Source organism: Clinocottus analis, unplaced genomic scaffold (genome assembly GCF_023055335.1).
Source record: "Clinocottus analis isolate CAN_PGR_092001 unplaced genomic scaffold, fCliAna1.0.p SCAF_17, whole genome shotgun sequence".
Lineage (NCBI taxonomy): Eukaryota > Metazoa > Chordata > Actinopteri > Perciformes > Cottidae > Clinocottus > Clinocottus analis.
The window spans coordinates 12,372,524-12,388,736 of NW_027175898.1; the positions used below are offsets into that span (position 1 = coordinate 12,372,524).

The 16,213-nt window shown below is 42.8% G+C and overlaps 1 protein-coding gene across 1 annotated transcript; it reads left to right on the forward strand.

Annotated features, from left to right (window-relative positions):
* Nucleotides 1–10,380: 10,380 nt before the first annotated feature.
* Nucleotides 10,381–12,418, forward strand: cfd (complement factor D (adipsin)). Its single transcript, XM_068580712.1, has 5 exons — nucleotides 10,381–10,498; nucleotides 10,832–10,988; nucleotides 11,353–11,494; nucleotides 11,628–11,918; nucleotides 12,091–12,418. Exons 1-5 carry the CDS (start codon nucleotides 10,435–10,437, stop codon nucleotides 12,256–12,258), a joined length of 822 nt encoding a protein of 273 aa, XP_068436813.1. The 5' UTR covers nucleotides 10,381–10,434; the 3' UTR covers nucleotides 12,259–12,418.
* Nucleotides 12,419–16,213: the final 3,795 nt, after the last annotated feature.

Sequence of the window (16,213 nt, forward strand, 5' to 3'; positions counted from 1 at the left end):
TTGGAGCCTTTAAACAAACGTGTGAACTGGCCTTTGTCAGAGCTGCACAGATAACGACAAGTGAGTGACACTTTTAGTCTGGGTCTGTCGCGCAGGGGAAGTGATGCAACGTCGAGGCAGGAGATTCAAAAACAACATGGAGGCCAAATCAAAGAGGCCGCCCCCGTCTCGCTGACAGACGAGGTACTTCAGCGGAGGAGCCGTGAAAAAGTCTTTAAAGTCCCTGGGTTCTGTGTCACCTCCCTGGCGTCACTCACAGACACATTTCGCAGAGCTTCAAAATGGCTTCAGCCTCGACGTCTTTGTTTGCAGAAGCCAGTTCTTATGGGCGAATGTGAACACGCTTCCAGACGGCTTGCCTACGTAAGTGTCTGTGTGTGGTGGATTTTCCTATAGACAGAGATTACACAACATCCCATCACTCAAGATTTGATGAGTAAAAACCTGGCTGAGAACACGTGTTACCGCGGATAACAACATCCAGCGTTGGAACCAAAAGAAGTATATGAATTTTTTTTTGCTCTCTGGAGATCTGTTATTGGGCCTCAGCTGGGACAAGACAGCTGGTCCCCGCGCCATGTCCTTACATCGGATCCCTTTATTACAGAGAATCCCTGCAGTAATGGAAATAACCTGTCGTCGTGGGCCAGGTAGCTTGACAGGGCTATAAATCAAAGCGGTGTTTGAGGAGGCGAGGGAGGGAGGGAGGGAAGGAGGGAGGGAGGGAGAGAGGGAGGGGAAATGGAAGGGCATCACTTGGAGAGTAGGTAGAGAAAAAAAAGGTAAAGAGAGAGAGGGAGGGAGGAGTTTCCTGTGCTTGTTGACAGGTCGAAACGAGGCTTGAGCAAACAGGCTCTTCAAGGTGTGAGGAGCTGAGACAAGAGGTAGACGGGTTAGAGGCAGGGAGACTGCCCGAGGAACATTTTTCATTTGCAGTTCTTGCAAATATATGTTGTTGTTTTTTAAACTGCCATCATTCCTTTCTTGCTACTTTTCTTTCTATCATGCTCTACATTTTTTCTGCCGTATTGGTGGGTGGGGTTCGCTTCACCGGTGTGGTTCAGGTGGTGAGGGGACCAGAAGGAGTTGGGCTGTTTACTATTTATTTAACTTGTTGGGATTCATTTGCTAATTAGTATTAGATGCAAAGTTGAGACTGATAGGAATGCCGTTAGTTTTGCAGGTATTTGGTCATAAAGCATCGCTCGGACTGCAATTCCGACCTGACGATGGTGCTAAATTAAAAGTAAGAGGGTCATCAATGTCATAACGATTCCAAAGGTGAAGGGTCAGCATCCACTAGTTGTTGGGATTTATCTGTCTGGACCAAAGTGGTGATAGTTGTTTATTCCTAGAGCCGTATCACCCGGGCGCCTAAAAAGCCACAAAAACCCCTCAGTATCCCAGTTTCATCCATACAACCTGCAGTGCACCATCTCACTATCCCCAGAGTGTTGCCATTGGCTGCTGATACAAATTGTTTGGTTTGCTCATAATTAGCTTTCACATGTGCTCCTCGGTGGTTTGCTTTGAAACAATTTGTCAAAGAGAGTCTTGTGGCATCATAATAATCAAAAGCCACTCTTGGATTTGTTGTTTCTTGGTCGGGATTTGGGTGATTTGTCTCTGGGAAGGGGTTAAATTCCTTGTGGTGTTGTTGCTGAACAATCCCGCCACTGTTTCTCCTCCTGCGTTATGGCTGATTGGGTGTCTAATTATGATCCTGCAAACTACAGCGGGGGGAATGATCTCCGTGATCTCCATGGTTTACGTCGATTCTCTGTTGAAGGGTTTCATTGCTGGGTGATGTTGCCAGAGAACAAAAGTCAAATGTTTTGAAAACCTGACTGTGGAGTTTAAACCCGAGTGACAAACACACGCGGTGTTTTAGGATGGAATAAAGGCCTCGCTGTCGAAAGGAACACACGCCTTACACCTCGCACTAAATCAAATCTCTTGTCTTGTGTGTTTTCTTAGCCACAGCAGCAATGTGGCCAAAAGAGGATAAACAAGTCCTTAAACCACCAACAAAATGTATTTGATCCTACGTAAAGATCGGGTTAAGTCTCGGCAACTAAAGCTGACACGGCTGAGTGCATTCGTCATATTTGTCACTTAATTCAACACTAGACGATGCATTTTGAGAAACCTTCGGTGAAGTTTGGTTTTTCAAATTGTTTGGATGAGCGGACGTCAGGAAAGTTGCAAGCAGCAGTATCGGAGGCCACGTGACAGGGCGCTGCATTATCGCGCCTTTCAACTGCAGATTTGCACGGAGCTTAAGTCGAGAGGTCCTCTCATAAGTGTTTTGCCATTTTGTTGACGCTGTCAACAAGTAAAAAAAAAACATTACCCTCACTATCAGTTGTTCTGGTGTTGTGTTTCGCTGGTTCGCTCATTCACAGATGAATCCAATCCAACTGTGAGGATGATCTGGTAGAGGTGTAATGTTCAAGAGAAATCCAGAGGGAAGCCACTTAGAGAGCCGTATTTATCATTCCCATTAGGAGAAACCACAGAGGAAAACACAGGCGGTACCGAGCACAATGGCGCAATTGTTTACCTGGGCTGAGGGAGGGCGGATATTAAGTGCTTTTAATATTCACATATATCTGTTACCAGTTTGTATCTTGTTTAGCGCCGAGCCCTGGGGTGGAACAGGTGGATGTTAGGTGTGTCGTCTCGCTGCGTCTGCACAAACCCACCCACACACACACACACACACACACACACACACACACACACCGGGAGACAACATCGCAGAATGGATGGCATAGTTCAAATGTTTTTAATTAGCTAGCAATAGTGCCTTTGTGTCTCGGATATGCATCATTTGCATACCTCACGAGTTGGGGGGCGAAAAAGAAGGGCGATTATGTTCCATCATGCCACCCATCGATGTTTTCTTTGGGCAAGTGACGCTTGGCAGGGGTGCCGGTCTCTGCATTTCAACACAAAGCAGTTTTAGGGCTAATTACACGGCAGGCAAAGGCAGATGGTCCCTGTTTCTTCCTCCTCTCGGTGGGTGACAGTTATTGACAATTGGCCCTGTCTAGCCATAATACGCCCGAGGCCATCGATCAAACACTTTTTCCTTGACAACTGTAACTATATGTTCAACGATTAGTCCCAGAATCTCTGAATGTTTACACTCGTTGAAATGAAAGAGATTGCCGTTCCTCTGACTGACAGTGGGGATTCTTCAGATTCTGCGTTTTGTTTTCATTGCCGCGGTTGTGACCGGGCACAGTGGATGACACCCACTCCAACACGCCAGTCTGATTCTTCAGATATGTGTGCATGAAAGTGACTGCCGGAGGGTCAAATAATATTTGCAAACGGTTCTCGGCCGCCTGTGTGCACGTTCCAGATTTAGAGCAGAACAAATCAGAAATGTTTGGCTGCCGCTCGGAAAATTACTCAAAGTTTATTCAAAATAAATCTCATTCTCAAATACTCCTTGTGTGTTTTATGTGTGTGTGTGTGTGCTAATGCAACATCAAAGGTGAGCAGCACGGGTCTTTTTACACCCCAAGATTCGTCGGTGTCTTCGCCCGCTGAGTGACTCTCAATCTTGTGTGACAATGTTTGGAAGGGTCGGCGCCCGCGAGTGACCCTTAGCCGTGTCCTCGCTCCTCTGACTGCCCCCACGTCCGCATCCGACACTTAGTCACACCAGCTTCAAAGGAGGCCGCCCGTCACACTCCCCGCACATCAAAGGTACACCGTCAGCATCCGCGCCAGTCAAACTGTACAAGTGAGGGAATCCATTCGCACTTTTCAGGGAGGACCCGCAGGTGTCACATCCTCGCGGCCTCGAACGGACATGTGACATTAGTCGCGTTTCCATCTAATTGCCGAGAGAATTCCGAGTGGACTTTTGAAGAAGAAAAAAAAGGATATAGAGGTGGAAAGTGCGTTTTAATCCACTTGGAGCAAATAAACTCTGAAGTTGTAGGCTCCAAATGGCTGTAATCCATTTATTATTCAAAGGTGTTTCCATAATCCATGTCTCTCAACTCTTGTTAGGCAAAAGCAAATATCCTTTAGAGCGAGTGTAAAAACATAATTGCGCAAACGAAGAAGATTAATACAATTGTGCTGTTTCCATACATCTTTTTGTAATATGAAAAAAATAAAAATGGATTAAAAATGGACATAAAATATGTAAATGGAACACGGCTGCTGTTAATCTTGCATTAGCTTATAACCAGCAACAGTCCAATCACACACCAGTGATTTTTCAAGGCTGGTAATAGTTTATTTGAGAGTGGACAGCAGAGAGATGATTGGGAATGAGGGACATGTGGGCTCCTTGTCGGTGCTGAAGACCTTTTGGCCATCAGGGCTCCCCACATAACTAGTGATGTCATGTTAGTTTTGATTATTCATTCAACTGGAATTATGTTTGGTTGGCTGTTTGGTATGACCTCCCAAATGGAGATGTTCTGGCTCAGTCATGTCAACCACTGTTTTCAAATAAACGTGACTAATAATTAGCTAAAATCATTGCACAACTCCTGATGGTTGATAAACTTGATCTCCAGCCACCTCAATGAAAGCATCGACAGCTTCCAATAGATACATCTTCCTGAGCACTGACAGCTGTACGCCCTTTAAATACCTCCAGGCTGAGACACACACACACACACACACACACACACACACACACACACCCACGCACATGTACACACAAACACACTGGAGGTGTCAGACTGTCAGAGCAGCCCTGTGAGTTGCTTTTTGGCCTCGGATCTCACGCTTTAGTAAAACACAGTTTTTTACATCTTCGCTCTCGGGACTTTGCGAGTCACTCACATGAGCCGTGAGTGCAGGTGGTCCCGTATTCTGCCAAAGTGATCCCAATCTGAATCTGCGTAAATTACAGCGTCTAAAAACCTCACTTTTACGACATGTTCAGACGAGGCTTTCTCTTTCTCTCTCTTTCTCTCTCTTTCTCTGTAATCCCGGTCTCTCTCTTTGTCTGCATGCTCATGTTTTCTCTGTTTCCCTCCTTCTTTTCTTCTTTTGACTTTTGCTTTGTCTCCTTCTTAACTACATTAATGTGGTTTCAGTTGATTTGATACGCATTTTTTGTCTTGTACTTTTCTTGATCTTTTTTAATAGAAATAGTCCAATTTCACACAAACCATTGACCTATTGGTCTGCTTCATCTCTGCCACCTTACATGGAGTTCAAATAAAATAAGATAGGTATAATGGTTCAAAATATTCATTTCTAATCTAAAGACCATGCAGCTCCTACAGTATTGTATATGTGCATGTGCTCACCGTACTGTTGGTTTCTGATTTTGGAACCTCAAAATCAACAATTTCACCGTCGCCATCTTGTTTTTTTTGGAACCAAAAGTGGCACAAGAGGGTGGAACTAAGTACAAACAAACGCTGATTAAGAACTATTTTTTTCGCGACAAAAATGTTACTATGAGCGTTTATGAAGTGAAAACCGAGTGTAAAGTTGTAAAACAAAAACACGGACAAGTCCCAGACCGGACAGCGCTGTGGCAACAACCTGTCCAGACAAGGTCTTACAACAAGGTGTACTGCAGGTGTCAGAATGGAAATCAATGTCTTTGTAAATAAGCTAATACATATATAACACATAAAATAATAATAATTAAGCGTATGACAACAAATATAAACATGACAAAAGCATCTCTGAAAATAATAATGTATGAAAAAAATAATTATGGAGACACAATTCCTTCTAAAAGGCACATGTGAACATAAATGTCTTCTGTTCCAAAGACTCCAATTTTCGACCTTTTTTTTTTTTTTTTTTTTTACATCTGTTGTTTATTTCGGGATTAATATTCATTCCCTTCGAGCTAATTACAGATATTCTCTATATTTTCTCAGTGGACCTGCTCCGAACATTGTGGGAATGTGCGGCAGAGTGTTGTTCAGCTCTGTGGGACGGCAGCCCGTTCTCACCGCGCTCTCTGGCTGTACAAACAAACCGAGCGCCGCGCGCCGATGGCGGACAAAAGGAAAGGCTTATGGGCGAGGCGAGGAGGAGTCAGGTGGATCAAGGAGCAATGTGGGAAAGGTGGAATCTCCCGGCGATCCTCATCGGACCACCACTGGGAAGAGAGGCGTCAGACGAGCAGGACTCCTGGGAAACCGCGGAGGCTTTGACGCACTCACCTGCAGCGCATGGCTTTCACACACGCGCTCACGAGACAGACGGAATAACTCAAAGTGTCTTTTTGCACTTTTTTTTTTTTTTATTTTTTTTTTTACCATTCGTGAGAAAAAAAAGCTGATGGACTTCTCACACATTTGAGCTAGAGGAGTCTCACGTTTCCTCTTCTGGCTGCAGCGGCTGACGTGCAGAAGATGTGCCATTAGGCAAATGAGCACAAACACACGTTCGCCACTTACGTCACGCGCTTCATCCTCTGTTCATCCTCTGATGGGAACGTCACAACAAACACATTCACACTCGCACACAAACATTTGAGTTGAATGCAATCCTTGTCCAAGCTGCTGCATTTCGAAAAAAAATCCACGAACAAATTCAAGAAAACACATTGTTCGACTAATGCTCTCATGTGAACATTTTATTTTGTATTCTGGTTTCACAGGCAGCAGGTCTTTCTGAGTATATTTTTCACATAAGAAAATGGCAAATATTTCCCCCCAAATCCACATATGGATTTTTAACTGTTTGGTGCCTCTTTTTTTATGAATTTAAAATTTGCATTTTGTTTGGCAATTTTCCATCCGAATAAAAGTCGACATCCAGAAAACACAGAAAACTAAACAGTATACACGGTCTAAACTATGTCAAGGTGTTGTGAAACATTACTTAAAGATTAATCATCGTTCAGCCCTGCAGTAAAGATTATGGTTAAAAGCACCGTAATTATTTCCAATGGTTTCCCATTGGGGGGTGGGCGGGGGAAACAAACACACACACCTTCATGGCTGTATTTTCCACACTGAAAATACAGCCTGTCATGTTTTTCCAATGAGCTCTGAGAGAAAACACGAGCATGAGGACGGCAGGTCTGTGGGACCCCGGCCTTAAGTAAGAGGAGAGATTAGAGAGATTACAGTTAAAGAGTATCTCGTCCTGTGGAGCCCCTTCTAAACACCGGCTCCCATCAGAAGGGCCTGGACTGATGGAGGAAACAGCGGAGATTATACCGTTTAACAGTAATCCCCTCTCCGCTGGAGCAACGCCAGCGCGGAGCAGAAGACCACCGCTCGTCTGGAGAGACAAAGAGAGTAGACATGTTTCAACTTTTTGCAACAGTTAATGAAGCTTTCGATCGTTCGGCATGTAACGGCAGCGCTCGCTGACGTTAGAGGCCGCTCCTGAACTGGAGGAAGCACTGATGCTACAGTTGTGTCCTCCTGTCTTCTGGAGGTTTACCAACAGAAACACATTAAGGTGGTAAAGCTTTGGATTGTATTCATCTTCTTGTACACATCTCTTCATGACAAAGGTTTGTTTTGCGGTCAGAGGATAGAGGATGATCTGCGGTGTACAGGTTCATGGAAGGGTTACTGAACCGGCTCAGGGGATCAGGTGGCCTTTAGGTCAGAGCCATTTTTAAAGTGACTTTAAAAGGGCCAGTGTGAAGGATATAGGACGGTATTCATTGTGTTGCAATCTGTAAATTCACCACCAGGTGCTCCTAAATCCTAAACACTTGAACTTTAGTGTTGCTTGTTGGAAGTGGTTTGTTTTGCTTTATTCTTGATTATTTTTATCTGCAGCATCAACAACAGTGACTGATTTGGGGCTTTCTCAATAAATTTCACATGAAAATTCTGAAATTAATTTGTGCCAATTAATCAAATCAAATAAAAAATAAAGAAAAAGATTTGGCGCGATTTTCTTTTTTTTTTACGGTATCATGGAATTTAAATTTAAAAAAAACTCCCTGTACTATTACATTGATGAAAGTGTGTGTGTGTGTGTGTGTGTGTGTGTGTGTGTGTGTGTGTGTGTGTGTGTGTGTGTGTGTGTGTGTGTGTGTGTGTGTGTGTGTGTGTGTGTGTTTGTGTGTTTGTATCCATCCAAATGTTGTTTTGACACATTTCGCCTCAACACATCACCTCAGTCCCGGCATGTGTTTTTAAATGAAATAAAAGATATCTTTAAAAATATCATTGTTGTAAATACAGTGTTATAAAGTTTAGTTACGTAGACTGGACGACGCTTTACAGCGTCTATGGCTTTAAATTCACAACATTAATCATTTCAAAACGCAGCAGACAAACTGATTAATATAAAAACCTGCCAGACGGACGGACTGACAGGCTCGATGACTCACTGTCTGAGAATGACAATCAGAGATCGGAATGAGCGAGCGAGGGGGGAGAGACATGAAGAAACATAGAGAGAGAGAGAGAGAGAGAGAGAGAGAGAGAGAGAGAGAGAGAGAGAGAGAGAGAGAGAGAGAGAGAGAGAAAGAGAGATAAAGAGAGAGACAGAGAAAGAGAGAGTAATGAAACATTTTGAAAACATAAAGTGGAAAATGACTCTGATAATTGGTTCAGTGCCAGACCACACACGTGGATGAACAGATATATAGATATCTCCCCACACACACACACACACACACACACACACACACACACACACACACACACACACACACACACACACACGCCATACCTGGCTGGGTGGGCTCGGTTGCTCGAGGCTATACGGTTGTAGTTGTAGCGCGTCTCCTTGCCAACAAGAACGCTCAGATGACAATCAAAAGTCTGATAGTGCTGCAGAGCAGTTACAACAGTTTACACTGCTTTACTTCAGTGGCGTTGTCTTTTCTACGTCACGTACCTTTACATATATTTGTTCTGCACGGGGAAATATAATAATAATAATAATATTAATAATAATCATGTGCATGGCTACATCACTTGAAATCTTGAAAACTAATCAGCTTTAAATGCTGTTTTGTGAGTTACTCTCAGGTGCTGGTTAATCAGTTTTACTGCTGAATGAACTCTTCATCATCATCATCATCATCATCATCATCTGGATGCACAAGTTTCAACCGATAGTTACCGAATGTTTGGTTCCCCCTAACTTGTGATTGTAATGTTATCACCCCTCTTCACAGTGATGCGCCCACAGGATCAAGTGTAACTTTAACTATTTCATATTTCTGTTCCTGAGAATGATGTACAGTTTGCATCCAGCTCAACCAACAGACGGTCTGACATGACTTATGTGTTCATGATTTACATCAATTTGCAGTCAATGTGAGCTTTCAGCAACATATTGTGTTGAGTCAAATGTCAATGTTTTCATTGACATGAAGGAGTTTTCTGTTTTTTTTTCTAGTAGTAGTACTTGTTTGTGCCTGCAGAGTACACTGCAGGTCTAGAATTAGAAAGCTGTGCTGGGTTCTGTCTCTGTGACAGCTGTTGAGTTTCACACACTTTATAAACATTACCAATAGGAACACTGTCCATATGCAGCAGACAATATTTTGACATTTCAATCCAGATGCTAAAACATCTTATTGACTTTTTATGAAATTCTATCAAAGACATGTTGAATAATCTGTCTAATCCTCACACTTACGGGAAGGTTTGTAAATTTGTGCATGTGCTTAATGAGCTTAACAAGCTTATCAATACTACTTTGTGTCCGACTGTGATGTTCTCGACTGACTGTGTTTCATGTTTTCCTGCTTGATTTATGGGAAGAAAAGAAGAAGATAATGTCCTCTTCCTCCAGAGTGTTGTGTTCAAGTGCACAAGGTCAGAAGGAGTTCATCTAAATCTCAACATTATGTAACTTAAACTATTGTTAAATCGCATAAAACAAACTTTTCTTTCTGCTGGTTTCAATGAATGCTCACACTTGTAAAGCAAACAAGTAGGTATGTCAGTAATAAAAAAATGTGTGCATTATATTCTGATGCAAACTTCACTATCAAACACAATAACTGAGCATGAGACGTTTCCTACTTCTGAGTAGAGATTTACTAAATAACGATATGAGAGAAAACTCTTTTGAGTTTTGTATGTATTGTCAAAATTCATACATTTTGAAGACACTACAAGTGAATAGAGTAAAGAAATGAAACTTTCCCCAATTATAAATGTTTTGTTTTTTATTTTTAAATGTGCAAATGAAGCATCATCGAATACTTACGGTAAATTTGGGAAATAAAACAAATAGACAAAGTGGTAAAATAAACAGCGCAATGTGTATTTGGAGGCTTTCTTTCCACTCGTCAGACAAAAACAAAGTAAAAGTGAAGTCAGTGAACAAGTTGTTTGCTTTCCTGTTGTTTTTCATTCCGGGAAAAGGGGAACGGGAGGATCCGTCAGCCCCACTTGTGTCTTGCACCATATCAACTTGATTTATGTTTCCGGTCTTTCCTGTGGAAGCCTTTAAAACCACTCAGTCGTCGGTTTTTGCTTTAGTTTAGCCGACACCATGGTGTCAGAAAGAGACGTTCTTGGGGCTGCTGCTGTTTTCCTTTTCGCCCTCATTTCACACAGTGAGTTTGTTATTCATTTCATAACTAATGAACCATTTTACTTAACTAGATTTGGCTTCTTAATTTATGTTCAGTGTTTTTTCCCCCTGTAGCTTTGTGTTCCTAATCTATTTTTCTGATCGGTCACTATTCTAAGTGTCACCTTCTACTTCATGATTTGCTAATTTTTCAGTTTTATTGCACTTTGATACCAGAGTGTCCTTGACATTAAAATGCTCAAATGCCCCATCATTATAAAAAAACACACAATGGCAGTTACATGAAACAAGAAGAGAGGTTCAAATAGTTTAGTTTGAACATTTTCCTTTGGGTTGTGTGTTTTCATTGTTTCAGGTGAGGGTATCGTTGGTGGCAACGAGGCAGCGCCTCACTCTCGGCCCTACATGGCCTCCATCCAGGTGCCGGAGGGAGAGAACATGAAACACGAGTGTGGAGGGTTTGTGATTGCAGATCAGTGGGTGATGACTGCAGTACACTGTCTGCCAACAGGGTGAGGCCGCCTTCTGTCAACCACCATGAACGTAGTTTATGTGGGAGGCAGGACGGCCAAGATTAAGAACAATTATATCGTCCATTTGTTTTGACGTTTTGAGGTTTTTTTCCTCTTGCAATTATCCTCTGTGTGAGAGTTGAGCACAGATTTATTTATTTTTGGCAATATCATCATATACATTTGTTCTGTTTTCGCAACCTAAGAGCATTGTGTTATTTTTGTTCATATGGATATCTCATATTATGGAGCAAAACATACATTCTTAGGATCATCCTTCAAATGATGTCCACTTCTTGTCATTGTGATGTATTATTGTAATGAATATTATTCATGCCACAGTAATATTGTGCTCTTTCCACAGGCCAAATGGAAGGAAAGTGGTGCTTGGTGTCCATTCCCTGAGTGAACCTGAAGAAACAAAGCAGACATTTGATATTTTGGAACTTCACAATCACCCTGACTTCAGCGCGTCAAATTACGACAATGACATCACTTTGATTAAGGTATAACGTTTGTGCCAATTGTCAGTGGTACGGACTTTGTTATATTGTTGTTTTTTTTACATAATTATAACTAGATCTTTGAAGTTCAAATCAAAAACATAAACAAAACCACTCTGTAACATTTTTTGTGCAGTTGGATCGCCCATTCAACGCCTCTGAAGCCGTTAAAGCAGTGGAATTTCTGCGAGCGGGCGGCACAAACCCCGGCACGGATGCAGAGGTGGAGACGGCCGGGTGGGGGTCCCTCGATAACCTGGGGTCCAGACCAGACAAGCTCAGAGAGGTGGTCGTCGAGGTGGTCAGCTCGCCTCGGTGCAGACGCAGCGACTACTTTGGCAGAAAGTTCACCAGTAACATGATATGTGCACACAGAGTCTGCCCACACCCGTGTGACCAACCGCACAAGACAGCAGACAGCTGTGATGTGAGTCTGACTTCCTTCCCTCCTACCAAATCTAAACGGGCCAATCAACTTAGGCCATGAGAAAAGGTGTATTTGTTTGTATTCAAAGTATACGAATGGGGGTTTCTTCTTTTTTTCTCCAAATTGAATATGAAATTTATAAAAGTCCCGATTTTTTTTTTTTATCTCTCAGGGTGACTCTGGAGGTCCTCTGATCTACAACGGCATCGCGGTGGGCATCACGTCCAATGGAGGAAAGAAGTGTGGCCAAATTAAAAAGCCTGGCATTTACACTATCATCTCCCACTACACCGAGTGGATCGACAGCATCATGGCCCCGCAGCCCGTTGCAACACCATGACCAGAGCACCTAGAGGGCGGCAGCCATGTTTCCACCGAAATCAGCGTGACAAAAAGCATGACTCTCTAGAGATAGATCCCCGGTATGGGCACACGCCTGTATAAAGATATTAGCCATCACTTTATAAAGGAATCAATAAAATACCGTTTTATCACTTTCAGATGTCTTGAGTTGTTTACTGTACAATGACAACAACTAGCAACACTGCAGGCAAATAGATGTTTTATTGCGAATAGAGTTTATTAATGTAAAGTAAATTGCCAACTGACCAAGTGGCAGCCTGTCACTTGGTCCCGCCTACAAGATTCAGCTCAACAGCAACCAAATCTTTTGTGTATTTTACTTGCAACACACCCTTTTTTATTGTAGTGTTCATTCATAGTATTGTTCTTAATCCTATTCTGTTTGATTGCATAATAAAGACACAAAAGTAACCCAACAGATGTGCAGGGATAAACATTATAGCATATACACAAGTAAGAGTTACACAATAACTGGTTTAATTAATAAAACAACATTCAGACAAACAGTTTAGTTTACATGCACTTGAGTCTGTTTGTTATCCATCTGCAGGATGGTGTTAAAGAATGTAACTGTTAGGCAATCAAGATATCAACAAGCAGATCTCATAAACTTGTCGGATAAGTCCTCGTCCCGATTGGGAAGTCCAAAAGTAAATCAAACCTGCAGCTGTTCTTCTTCTCCCTCCAGATGAACATGGACATGAGGGATCCCTGATGTTTCTGCCAGTTGTCCAGAACATACAATGTGTGTGTAAATTGCATTTGATGAATGTCTTAACATGCTTCATAAGATAATCAGAAATATATAGAAAGATAATTGTTGATTCTTTTAAATCAATAACCCCTGGTGGCAATTTCCTGCAAGCAAACCATGATGACATCATCTACAAAAAGCTATAAATCTTCAATGCATTTCAATCCAGTGTAGAATCCCTGCAGGACTGATTCCATATAGTTGAATAAACTCATATCTAATATTGTCTTAAAAATACACAAACAATTCTGGAAATTTAGGCATCTCTTAATAAGAAGTTTCCTTCCAAAGCCCCCTTCCCTCTCTCCCTGATCCCTTTCTTCCTCGCCTGCATCTCTTGCACAGAAAACCTCCTCGTTGAGTAGGAGCGTCCTCCGTGTGACGCTGCCAGCTTGTTGATCCCTGCGAGCAGGTCCTTCACCTGAGGATAGCTCAGCGCATCCTGGGACTTGGTCACGTTCAGCTCATAAAACCGGCTGCCACACTTGCGGATGAGATCCCGGAGGCTTGCGTGGGCGCCGGCCACGTAGTCGTTGATCCCCTGAGGCCTGAGCTGGTTGCAGTCAAAGCGCACAAGGAGGACCACGGCGTGCTCTGCAAAGTCCCGTCCAAAGATCTTCTGCAGGTGACCCAGCATCTCACACTCGCCCTGGGTGAAGCGATCCACCTGGAGCACCAGCAGGAAGACGTGGGGTCCAGGTAAGGACAAAGCCAAGCAGTCCTTGACCAGCTCCAAGTTTTCCGCCCCGTCCTCGTCCCACAGCTCGGGGGTGTCCACCAGGATGAGTCGCCTCCCTGCTGCAAACACCTCCTTCCTCTCACAAAACAAGGTGGGCTGAGGGGGTTCGCGACTGGACTCGTTGATTGAGTATTGGTTACCTGCCCTCTCTAGAATGAGATTTAGAGCAGAGGACTTCCCGCTGCCTGAGAGACCCAACATGATGACCGACAGCTTCTTTGTGTCATCATCTTAAAGTCAAAGACGAAAATGAGAAATGGCAATTAGAGAGCATTTTCAGAATTATTAGAACATTAAATATGTCAAACAACAGGTAGAAATAAAAGTAGCTGACTTGGTTTTTTTGTTTTCATGAACTTTAACGCGGCATTTGAGGTTAAACAGCTTTTGACTGTTTGTATTTCATGTGTAAAACAAAATATGATATTAAATGATGGGTGATGAATGACCAAATCAATGTGTGCCTGTATCACCTGTACTGGGAGACCTTTCTGCGCCAGAATGTTTCAAAATGCAGTTCAGCAAAAATGCAGTTTCACACTGTAACAATATAGTTATGAGTCTTTTATGATTATTGCAATAAAACAAATTAAAAACAAGCAGACTACTTAATTATTGATTGTATGTGTGCTAGAACTGCTTTTTTGAATAGTTATAAAATGGTTACATGCTCTGATTTAAATATTAATTATTCATGCTATCATATTTCTGGGAGAAAAAACAGTTCCTTTTATGTTCATAGAAACATAAAAGGAACACAGGAAGATGTATGTGTATATATATATATATATATATATATATATATATATATATATATATATATATATATATATATATATATATATATATATATATATATATATATATATATATACATACATACACACACACACATACACACACACACACAAATTAAGTCCTACCATCAGTGGCCCCCTTCTGGAGCTGCAGCATGGCCCTGTGGCTCATCACAGCCTCCTCCAGGCTCTCCCTCTTTGTCTCGTGTTGCTTTATCCCCGCCGCTTCCTTCTTTCTTTCCTCAGCATGCCTCGCCTTCAGCTCCTCCGTCTCTTTGGCTCGTCTCTCCTCTTGCTGTTGGATCAGTTGCTTGAACGCCCGCTCTTGCTCCTCGACCTCTTGAACCTTCTGTTTCAGCATCTGCATGGCCGAGTCTTCATTGCTCCTTTTCGTGACCTCGGCCAGCATGGCCTCCGTGTAGCCGGTCATGCCGTTCACAGCCAGAATGCGGTCGTGCATCTTGAGGAGAGCGCCCAGCTCGTCTCTTGCTGTGGACGATGTGATTCGGCAGTACCTTCCATCACACGAGTTCAGCAGCTCCAGGAGGGCGTCGTCCAGTCTGCCGGTAACCTTTCCATCGTCCAGAGAGATAACTATCAGGTACTTCAAAGCCTCGGCTCCAAAGTGTGCCTGCAGACTCTCTACCATTCTTCTCTCCCTCTTTTTGTAATGGCCGCCTTGGATCAGCAGCAGAAATGTACTGACTCCATCCGTGCAAGACTTAAAGCAGCCACCTATTGCCCGACTGATGCCCTCCTCTGTCATGTCTTCTTTTAAATCTGCATAGAGCAAGCTGACCGAGCGACCATCCACCGTCAAGTCACAGACTTGATTTTGTCCCAGAGAGTTAAAGGTCAACCTGAGCTCATCCCCTGATACGTTCTGCTGCAGAGACTTGAAAGAGGACCATTGCTCCATGGTAGACATGACCACCATCATCTGCCTCATGTTAGTTTTGCTGTCTGCAAAACAACACAGTATGACTTGTAATCTTTTTTCTTTATATACATATATATAAAAGTAATTTGTTTTGCAATACAGGGCAATACTCAAATCCATCTGCTGTTTTTGGGCCTTGCAATTGCTAACATTGCCCTTGTATTGCAAGTGAAATTAGCATTGAAGGTGTTGGAATATGGAGGGTAGAACTACTTACTGTGCGACATGTCTTTTGCAGGCACTCTTACAGGTCTTCTTTCAGCTCCTTGTCAGCTCAAGATAACACTTGAAACTGGATTCTCTGGCTCTGAGATGAGCATTATGAGGGCAACAAAAATAAGATGCTTCCTGGTTACAACTTTTCACGTGTGACCCGCAGTTTTGGTGTCAAGGAAGTGCATTCCACAGCACAACCTGGAATGAAAAAGCCACTTGTCTCTCGTATGCTTCATAACATCATGCTTGAGTTCTTCAAAAGAATTCTGCGCACCAGCTTTGCTTTACTCACAAAAAGGAACCAGTACTTCTTACTAAAACCTCTGTGCACTGATAATATTTAGGAAACACACACACACACACACACACACACATGCACACAAGCACACGCACACACACTCACACACACACACACACACACACACACACACAAAGTTGTTCGGCCAAACACAAAGTCTACACTCTCACTTTACCAAAAAGCACATT